This window comes from Lepidochelys kempii, chromosome 6 (assembly GCF_965140265.1).
Source record: "Lepidochelys kempii isolate rLepKem1 chromosome 6, rLepKem1.hap2, whole genome shotgun sequence".
Classification (NCBI taxonomy): domain Eukaryota; kingdom Metazoa; phylum Chordata; order Testudines; family Cheloniidae; genus Lepidochelys; species Lepidochelys kempii.
The window spans coordinates 1,008,563-1,018,626 of NC_133261.1; the positions used below are offsets into that span (position 1 = coordinate 1,008,563).

Here is a 10,064-nt window from a genome sequence, read left to right on the forward strand (position 1 = left end):
CCCCCAATGGCACCAGCTTCCTATCGCTCTTCAAAAAAAGCTGAGACACTGGGGGCTGGTTCTGGAGTTCTAGGGAGTGGAGAGGCAGAGGGGTCAGGATGGGGTGAGTGGACACAACACACCAGCACCAAACAAAGGACGCGGCCAAACCGGCTGGTTACCGAGGTGCCACTGAGATGAGTCTTGGGTAACTAGCTGCAAGGTCACTCAACAGGAGGTTCTAGGTCACTCAGCTAGAAAGTCTGTCCAGAGGATTTGCAGGCACGCCACTGCAAGTCCCAGCTTTCCAAAACCGTCCCCTCTCAATTGCCCAAGTTGATGTTCTAGGTGGGTCAACAGCCATTCTAGGTCCTCAACCTCCTAGGTTTAATGCTGCATGTGGAACAAGCAATTGCTGCTCTAGGTTGCCCAATCCTATCTGACTGGGTCATCTGTAGTAGCAGCCCACAGGTTTTCTTACTGCACAATCTGTTGGCTAACTAACCAGCTGTTTACTCCATATTGGCTGGACTAGGGTTCTAGATTATCCTACTGAGTGACCTATATTGGCCAGCTTTATACAACTGGATATGCAGTATTGACCAACCCCGAGTTCCCTGTTATCCTACTGCATAATCTAGGTTGGCCAACTCTATTCAACTGGATTCTCCATATTGAACACACTAGGGTTCTAGGTTATCTTACCAGGTTATCCAACCCTTCTCACCATGGCTTGACAAACTGGATGGTGCTGATTAGCCAAATGAATGTTTCATGTGAGCCAATTGAGTGTTCTAGGTTAGGCTACTGGATGTGCAAGGATACCCAGACGTCCCTTTCTAAATTGGCCAGTTGGACTATCTGTGGCGGTAACAGTTATGGTGCGTGATCCCAGCCGGGGTTCTTGGTTACACCGTTCACTCCAAGTGGATGCACCCTGTTGACAAAGACATGGTCCTACATCATATCCTGTTTGGAGTTCTAGATCAGAGAACTCACTTCAAGTGGGCTCTTCATTGCTGGCAAATCCTCCTGCCCCCTATGCTTCCCAACGGGAGGTTTGGTGTCAGCCAACTGACGCTTCTAGATCACCCTAAATCCTGTTCTAGATTAGCCTGCTCTTCACTCCCTTGCCCGTGGATCTCTAGCTACCAAGACGCATTGCTCATCTGTGTTTTTCAGATGAGGACTCAGGACTAACGTGTATTATGGACAGACAGAAGGTGCAGAATAAGGCATCTGTAAAAATATCTGCTTCAGGTTCTAGGTGACTCAATAAAAGGCACAAAAGGTGGCTGGCCAGAACACTAGAGAAGCCAAGAGAAAAGCGGCCATGTAATAACCCTCAGCACTGGCCCTTAGCCAGCACCTTCCACTTGATTAGCACTTTATTAACACTGATTAACCCCCTCAACCCAGCCCCCATAAACTGAGTTCCTACCCTTATCCCCACTTCACATGGGGCAAACTGAGGCACGGATAGGCGAAGGGACTTGACCAAGGTCACACAGTGGCAGAGAAGAGACCCCAGGAGTCCTGATGCCGACCCCCCTCTGCTGCTCTAACCCACTAGGCCCTACTCCCCTTCCACAAAGCATCCTCTTAACTGCTACTTTGGGCGAGTATTTCCCGCTCAAGCCGCAGAACTTGTGAGGTTCTAGATTCTCTCACACACGCAGAGCAGGGCTCACCCCCCTCCAGCTGGGGGCAGAATATTTTGCTACCTTATCTGCTCAAGGTGCCCCGTGCACCGTGGGTTGTTATGGGATCAAAGGTCTATCTAGCGACACAGGGAACACGCTCCCGTACTAACCACGGTGACGCAGAGGCTGTCGGTCTCTGTAGTTAACGCGCTCGGGTTGTGACCGGGGATTTTTCTATCCCGCTGCCTTGTGCAGCTATCATTTGCACCGAGCAAGTATAGAGAGAGATGGTTACTAAGCGCTGTGTGTGTGTGTCATTTCCACAAGGAGCCAGGACTCCTGGTTCTCTCCCTGGCTCTGGGAGGGGAGGTGGGTCTAGTTGGATAGAGCAGGGGCGGCTGGGAGCCAGGACTCCTGGGTTCTCTCCCTGGCTCTGGGAGGGGAGGTGGGTCTAGTTGGATAGAGCAGGGGGGGCTGGGAGCCAGGACTCCTGGGTTCTCTCCCTGGCTCTGGGAGGGGAGGTGGGTCTAGTTGGATAGAGCAGGGGGGGCTGGGAGCCAGGACTCCTGGTTCTCTCCCTGGCTCTGGGCGGGGAGGTGGGTCTAGTTGGATAGAGCAGGGGGGGCTGGGAGCCAGGACTCCTGGGTTCTCTCCCTGGCTCTGGGAGGGGAGGTGGGTCTAGTTGGATAGAGCAGGGGGGGCTGGGAGCCAGGACTCCTGGGTTCTCTCCCTGGCTCTGGGAGGGTGGGAGGGGAGTAGGGTTGGGGGGGCTGGGAGCCAGGACTCCTGGGTTCTCTGCCCAGCTCTGGGAGAGGAGCGAGCGGCTGTGGTTGCCGCCCTGGGGGCGGGAGAACAATGGGGTACTTGTAGCGGTGTGGGGGGGGGTGGACGGGAAGCCAGGCTGGAATGTCCTTTCCGGGTGGAGGAATGGGGCCCAGACAGACAGATGGACAAATGCAGCCCAGACACCCTCCCCCGCACACAGGGAATGGGCTGTGGGAGGGGGGACCCCAGATTTTGGGGGAGATCAACTGGAGGATAGGGACTGAGTGTGCGTGAGAGTCGGGGGAGCCATCTTCTTGGGGGCTGATGAAGGGGGGCATCTGGGGGGATGGGGAAGAAGGAACCCATTTCCTGTGCAGCAAGGGGACAGAGTGGGGGGTGACTCCATCTCTGGGAGGGGTGGACCTGACCATCTATGGGGCTCAGCCTGGGGGGCCCCCAATCTGGGGGAGGGGCCGGGGGGGTGGGGATTTGGAGGGTGAGGTTCATAGTGGTGGAGTGGGTGTTTGGAGGTGCAGGGGGTGGGGTGCATGAGGGTGGGGGATATTTGGGGGTGCAGGGGAGGAGGTGTGTGGATTTGGGATGCTGGGGGAGGGGTGCATTGGGGTGGGGTAGTGTTTGGGGTGCAGGGGAGGAGGTCTGGAGGGTGGGGATTTGGGGTGCATAGGGGAGGGGCGGGTGTTTGGGGGTGCAGGGGAGGAGGTGTGTGGATTTGGGATGCTGGGGGAGGGGTGCATTGGGGTGGGGTAGTGTTTGGGGTGCAGGGGAGGAGGTCTGGAGGGTGGGGATTTGGGGTGCATAGGGGAGGGGTGGGTGTGTTTGGGGGTGCAGGGGAGGAGGTCTGGGGGGGTGGGGATTTGGGGTGCTGGGGGGAGGGGTGCATAGGGGTGGCAGCGTGGGTGTTTGGGGCTCCGGGGGAGGGGGCAGGGACTATCAGCCGGACTGGGCGTGTCCAGGGAGGAGGGGGGGGTCACTTGGCCCCGCCCCCATCAGGCCCCGCCCCTTCCCAGCCCAGCCGGCCCGGGCCGAGGCCGCAGGAAGGGAGGTTCTGGGTCAGCTGATCCCGGGTCCACCCACCGCCGGGCCGCGGACGCCGCTGGAAAAGGGGGGTTTCTGGGGGGCCCGATTCCCGTCCGCACCCGGCTCTGCCCGCCCCCCCCTTCCTGCAGCCGGGGGCCCGGGATTAGGGGACCCCCCGGGAGAGGCGCCCCCCCAGCCATGACCCCCTGAGCAGAGGCCCCTTGCGCCCAGGCAGCTCCCGGGGGCCGGGACTTTGAACCCCCGCAGCCCGGGGGCGCCGGGCCGGACCGGCGGAGGGAGGGACCGACCGGACCGGACCGGGCAGGCGGAGGGAGGGACCGGCAGGCGAATGGCTGGCAAGGACTATGACCATCTCTTCAAGCTGCTCATCATCGGGGACTCGGGTAGGGGCCGGGCCTGGCGCGTCCCCCCTTCCCCGGGACCCCCTTCCCCTGCCGACCCCCCCTTCCCCCCTCCCTCCCCGCTTCCCCGGGACCCCCTTCCCCTGCCGACCCCGCTTTCCCCGGGACCTCCTGTCCCCGGGACCCCCTTCCCCTGCCTCCCCATGGTGTGTTCCCTGCCCCCCCCGGGCCCCTTTCCCCTGGGCCCCCCCCCACCCCCCGTCTGCCTCCTTCTTTCCTTTCCCTCGCTCCCTCTCTCCAAGTCCCTTCCCCGCTTCGTGTCTCTGTTTCCTTCCTTTGTTCCAGCTTCTCTTCGCCCCCCCCCCGCTTCCTGGCGCCCCCTGGGGAAGATTTCCGCCCCCCATCCTTCTCTTCCCCCCCCTCCCCCTTCCTAAGTTTCCCTCCCTCCATGTTCTTCCTCTCCTGGCCCTGGCCCCTCTTCCCCCCACCCCTCCCCTCCCTCTTCCGTCTCCTCTGGGTCATTTCTCTTCTGTCCGGCCTGTCTCCTTCCCCCCTTCTCTTCTCCCCCCCGCGCTGCCCCCCTTCTCTTCTCCCCCCCGCGCCTCTTCCCTCCCCTTGCTCCCCGCTCTGCACCCCGCTGCGCTTTCCCCTTCGGCCTGTTCTCTGCCACCCGCCCTGCGGCCTAGGGGTTAGAGCAGGGGGGGCTGGGAGCCCGGACTCCTGGGTTCTCTCCCCGGCTCTGGGAGGGGAGTGGGGGCTGGTGGGTTAGAGCAGGGGGGGCTGGGAGCCCGGACTCCTGGGTTCTCTCCCCGGCTCTGGGAGGGGAGTGGGGGCTGGTGGGTTAGAGCAGGGGGGGCTGGGAGCCCGGACTCCTGGGTTCTCTCCCCGGCTCTGGGAGGGGAGTGGGGGCTGGTGGGTTAGAGCAGGGGGGGCTGGGAGTTCTATTCCCAGTTCTGTGAACTTGAACAATTCCCTGCGCATCTGTGCCTCAGTTTCCCCATGAGTGCAGCGGGGTAAATAGACCCAACCCCCGGGGGTTGAAATGCATTGAGATCAACCCTGTATAACACAGAGGTGGGGTGGGGTTTCTCGTCCCCCCTTTTTCAGTCCTCCTCTTTCTACCTACTCTCTCTGTGCCCCTCTGGGGTGTGTCCTGGGAGTTGTGCAGACCACACCTATAGTGGGGGGCAGAGATTATTTTGGGGGGCAGATCGGGGGGGGAGAACCCCCAGATCTCAGCCGGTGCCCTGCCCTGCCCGGCCTGCCCTCGGGGTGAGGTTTGTAACGGAGCGAGCGGAGCTGCCCCGGATGCCTGTGTCCTGTCCCGGTTTCTCCCCACCCGGCAAGGCAGCTGTTCCCTTCAGTCCAGTTAGTCCCAGCGCCACCCACCCCCTGCCTCCAGAGCAGCTGGGCACCCCCTATGGGCCCGAGACAGGCCCAGAGCCAGGACTCCTGGGTTCTCTCCCCGGCTCTGGGAGGGGAGAGGGGTCTGGTGGTTATGGGGGGGGGGGCGCCTGGGAGCCAGGACTCCTGGATTCTCTCCCCGGCTCTGGGAGGGGAGTGGGATCTGGTGGGTTAGGGCAAGCGGGGGCTGGGAGCCAGGGAGCCAGGACTCCTGGGTTCCCTCCCTGGCTCGGGGAGGGGAGAGGGGTCTGGTGGTTATAGTGGGGGGGGGGGGCTGGGAGCCAGGACTCCTGGGTTCTCTCCCCGGCTCTGGGAGGGGAGTGGGATCTGGTGGGTTAGGGCAAGCGGGGCTGGGAGCCAGGACTCCTGGGTTCCCTCCCTGGCTCGGGGAGGGGAGAGGGGTCTGGTGGTTATAGCGGGGGGTGGGGGGGGCTGGGAGCCAGGACTCCTGGGTTCTCTCCCCGGCTCTGGGAGGGGAGTGGGATCTGGTGGGTTAGAGCAAGCGGGGCTGGGAGCCAGGACTCCTGGGTTCCCTCCCTGGCTCGGGGAGGGGAGTGGGGTCTAGTGGTTATAACGGGGGCTGGGAGCCAGGACTCCTGGCTTCTCTCCCTGGCTCGGGGAGGAGAGTGGGGTCTGGTGGTTATAGCCGGGGGGGGGGGGCAGGGAGCAGGGAGCCAGGACTCCTGGGTTCTCTCCAGGTGGTGGGGTGAGGGTGACGCTCGGTGGGTAAACACCCCGGGTGGCTCTGGGAGGGAGTGGTTCACGTCTGTTTGTGTTGTGGGTGCGGCAGGTCGCTCTGGGACCAACGTTGGGGGGCGGGGGGTCCCGGCTGCTCCCCCTAACCAGCCCTTTCTCCCCACAGGGGTGGGGAAGAGCAGCCTCCTCCTGCGGTTTGCAGATAACACATTCTCCGGTAAGTACCCCCCCCCACAGCCTGGCTGCCCCCTCTTCCAACCCCCCCACAGGTCCCCAGCCTCCTTCCCTCACTGCCCCCCAAACTCCTCTGGCCTCCCAATTCCTCTCCCCACTTCACCCTAGTCCCCAAATCCTCCTTCTGCCCCCCCATGGGCCGTGTGGTTTTGGGGGGGTCCCTTCCCTCCGGGTGCTTGGGGTGGTCCCCAGGGGTTCACATCTGGGCTGGAGCGACTGCACTCCTGGCTCCGAGCCCCCCTCCCTGGGATGGACCCCACTGGGAGGGGCACTGTTGGGTCTGGGGGTGTCTCGGGGGGATCGTCACAGAGCCCCGTGACCCCATCGGCTGGATGCATCACTCGTCTCTTCCTCCCTTTTCACCTTTCCTCCCTTTTCTCCTTCCCGGCTCCCTCCCCTTCCTGGTTCCTCTCTCTTCCCCTCCATCTCTGTCCCGCCCGGCCCACTCCTTCCTTTCTCCTTTCCCTCGTCCCCCCCCCCCCCGGCTCCTCTGCCCCCCCCGCCCCCCCCCGGCAGGCAGTTACATCACCACCATCGGCGTGGATTTCAAAATCCGGACCCTGGTGATCAACGGCGAGCGGGTCAAGCTGCAGATCTGGGACACGGCCGGGCAGGAGCGATTCCGCACCATCACCTCCACGTGAGCCGGACGCCTGGGTCCCATCTGGGGTGGGGAGGGGAGGGGGTCAGTGGTTAGAGTGGGGGGGGGGCGGGAGCCAGGACTCCTGGGTTCTCTTCTCAGCTCTGGGAGGGGACTGGGGGTCTGTTGGGTTAGAGCAGGGCGGGCTGGGAGGCAGGACTCCTGGGTTCTCTCCCCGGCTCTGGGAGGGGCGTGGGGGCTTGTTGATTACTCGGATGCCTGGGTCCCATGGCTTGTCTCGTCCCCCCACGCCCCTGGGCAGGTATTACCGTAACACCCACGGTGTCATCGTCGTCTATGACGTGACGAACCCCGAATCCTTCGTCAACGTCAAGCGCTGGCTGCACGAGATTGGGCAGAATTGCGACAGCGTCTGCAAGGTGCTGGGTGAGTCTGGGGTCCCCCTTCCCCCGCAGCGTCTGCAAGGTGCCGGGGGAGTCTGGGGCCCCCCTCAAACCCCCTGGGGTCCCCCCTTCCCCCGCAGCGTCTGCAAGGTGTCGGGGGAGTCTGGGGCCCCCCATAAACCCCCTGGGGCCCCCCTTCCCCCGCAGCGTCTGCAAGGTGCTGGGGGAGGCTGGGGCTCCCCTCAAACCCCCTGGGGCCCCCCTTCCCCCGCAGCATCTGCAAGGTGCTGGGGGAGGCTGGGGCCCCCCTCAAACCCCCTGGGGCCCCCCTTCCCCCGCAGCGTCTGCAAGGTGCCGGGTGAGGCTGGGGCCCCCCTCAAACCCCCTGGGGTCCCCCCTCCCCCGCAGTGTCTGCAAGGTGCTGGGTGAGTCTGGGGCCCCCCTCAAACCCCCTGGGGTCCCCTTTCCCCCGCAGCATCTGCAAGGTGCCGGGGGAGGCTGGGGCCCCCCCATCCCCCTGGGGTCCCCGTTCCCCCGCAGCGTCTGCAAGGTGCCGGGGGAGGCTGGGGCCCCCCTCATCCCCCCAGGGTCCCCCTTCCCCCACAGTGTCTGCAAGGTGCTGGGTGAGTCTGGGGCCCCCCTCAGCTCCCCCAGAACTGCCCTCCCCAAGGGGATGTGTCCCCTTGCCCCCATCCCGCTACCCCAGGGGACTCTGGGTTAACCCCTTGGGGCCCATTCCCCTGTGCCTGACCCTCCCCCCTCTTTCCCCACAGTGGGGAACAAGTGCGAGGACCCCTCCCGGAAGCAGGTGGAGACGGCCGACGCCCGGCGCTTCAGCGAGCAGATGGGGGTACGGCTCTTTGAGACCAGCGCCAAGGAGAACCTCAACGTCGAGGAGGTACTGGCACTGCTGTGGGGAAGCTCGCAGCGCGGCGGGGGGGGCAAGCCAGACTGGGGACACTGCTGAAGGGAAGCTCGCAGCACTGTGTGTGTGTCTCGGGATGGGGGGTGGGGTGCAGGAACAGTCCATGGCTGGGACACTGTTGCTGGGAAGCTCCCAGCCCCATTCCGGGAAAGGGGGGATGGGGCTGCCGGGCAGTTTGCCTCAGCCTGGGACACTGCTGGGAGGAAGTTTGCAGCCCTGCAGGGGGCAGGGAGGGAAGCTGGTGGGGGCACTGCTGTGGGGAAGCTCGCAGCACTGTGTGTGCGTGGGGGGAGTTGCCAGGAAGCTCCTAGCACCATGGGGAGAGGAGGGAGGAGAGGCTGCAGGAATCTGACCTTGGCCAAGGGAAGCCCTGCGGGGAAGCTCGTGGCGCTGGGTGGGGGGATCGGGCCGGGGGCACTGCTGCGGGGAAGCTCACCACCCTTTTGCCCCGCCCCCCAGATGTTCAATGCGGTGACGGCCATGGTGCTCCGCACCAAGCAGGAGAACCTGGCCCGGCTGCAGCACCCCGAGGTGGTGAAGATCAACAGGCCCAAGAAAAAGCCCCCCGTCAAGAAATGCTGCTGAGGGATGGGGCCCCCCAAAACCTGGGGGGAGCTGAGCCCCTGCCCCCACCCCCCTGGGGCAGGGATGGACTGTGTGTGTATGGGGGGGGTATCCGCCCCCCTGCCCCGGGGGACTCCTGGCCATTGCGGCTGTGGGATGGGGGGTCTGGAGAGGGGGGACGGTGGGGGTTGGCTGGAGCCTGGGGGGCTGGTGGGAGTGGGGGGATGGTGGAAGGAACAGAGCGAAGGGGGACTAGAGGAGACTGTCCTGCCCTGGGGGGGTCCTGGGCCCCCAACTTTCCTCCTGCCCCCCAACCCTATCTCTCCACCCCACTGTGAAAGGGAAGATGCCTCTTTCTGGTGCCCATGCCCCCTGAACGCAGCAGGGTCCCACAACTCTGGAGTGGGGGAACACATGGGAGTTGCTGCTCCACCCCCCCATATTCCCCCATGCCCTCATTTGTTTGGGGGTGTCTCCCTGCTCCAGCTCTCCATTCTCCCACAGGGGACCCCAAATCTCCCCAGCACAGGCCCCCCCAAGTGCCCCTAAGCACTCCAACCCTCTTGAGCACTGGAAAGGCAGCATGTAGGAAATGGGGGGCAGCAAGCACCCCAAACCCCCTCCTTGCACCCCACACTCTGGGAGCATGTGGGGATATGGCCCCCTCACTGGGAACAAGATGGGGTTCACCCCTCTTTTCCGAGAGCTGCCCCCTCTGGGATCAAATCTGGGGTTTGCTGCCCGGCTCTGAGTTCCCGCCCCACTAGGAGTGGGGTGGGGGAGCTCAGCAGTGGGGGGCAGCCCCCGCACTGGGAGCAAAAGGAGGCAGTTCAGTCGTGGGGTGCAGCCCTGGAGCCCCCTCCTGGGGGCAATAAGGGGAGCTTGGAAGTGGGTTCACCCCAGCACTGGAACAGGGTGGGGTGTGGGGCTGGCCCCCTAATAACTGTGCAATAATCTGGCCCCGCCCCGGGGGGGTGAACTGACCCTAACCCCGCCCTAGCCACGGAGACAAGTGTTTCTTTAATAAAGACAGTTTAGGTATGAAAAGAAGCCTGCTTGCTTAGCCCGGACGCCTGGGTTCTCTCCTGGCTCAGAGCCAAGACTCCTGGGCTGTTCCTTGCTGTGCGTGCCTCGGTTTCCCCTGGCGCTAGCCAGTTATGACTCTCTGGGGGCGGGGTGAGGCTGGGGGGCCCCGGAACACCCTCCCCTTAAGAGGAACCCAGTTAATTCAGATTCAGGACATTTACACTTCGCCATTCTGCTTTGGGTCAGACCTGCTCTGGGGGGAGACGGTGGCCAGCAAGGGATCTGTGTGGATGGTCCCCTCACCCTGAGCAGGGAAACGGAAACTGGATTCAGCCCAAGGGCTGGGGCCACTGTGGTGAGGAAGCTCACTGCGCCAGGGGGCGGACAGTCTGGGGGAGAACTTGCCGGTGAGGGGCACTGAGGCAGGGCACAGTGCTGGGGGGT

At 63.7% G+C, this 10,064-nt stretch overlaps 1 protein-coding gene across 1 annotated transcript; it reads left to right on the forward strand.

Moving 5' to 3' along the window:
* Nucleotides 1–3,391: 3,391 nt before the first annotated feature.
* LOC140912285 (ras-related protein Rab-35-like) lies at nucleotides 3,392–9,644 on the forward strand. The gene is made up of 6 exons (XM_073346470.1): nucleotides 3,392–3,829; nucleotides 6,054–6,104; nucleotides 6,638–6,761; nucleotides 7,024–7,148; nucleotides 7,879–8,003; nucleotides 8,490–9,644. Exons 1-6 carry the CDS (start codon nucleotides 3,775–3,777, stop codon nucleotides 8,613–8,615), a joined length of 606 nt encoding a protein of 201 aa, XP_073202571.1. The 5' UTR covers nucleotides 3,392–3,774; the 3' UTR covers nucleotides 8,616–9,644.
* The last annotated feature ends 420 nt before the right edge of the window (nucleotides 9,645–10,064 follow it).

Coding starts and splice junctions, on each gene's coding strand:
- LOC140912285 (XM_073346470.1), top strand. CDS start 3,775: ATGGCTGGCAAGGACTATGACCATCTCTTCAAGCTGCTCATCATCGGG. Junction 6,105..6,637: donor TGCAGATAACACATTCTCCG/GTAAGTACCCCC, acceptor CCCCCCCGGCAG/GCAGTTACATCACCACCATC. Junction 8,004..8,489: donor AGAACCTCAACGTCGAGGAG/GTACTGGCACTG, acceptor CCCGCCCCCCAG/ATGTTCAATGCGGTGACGGC.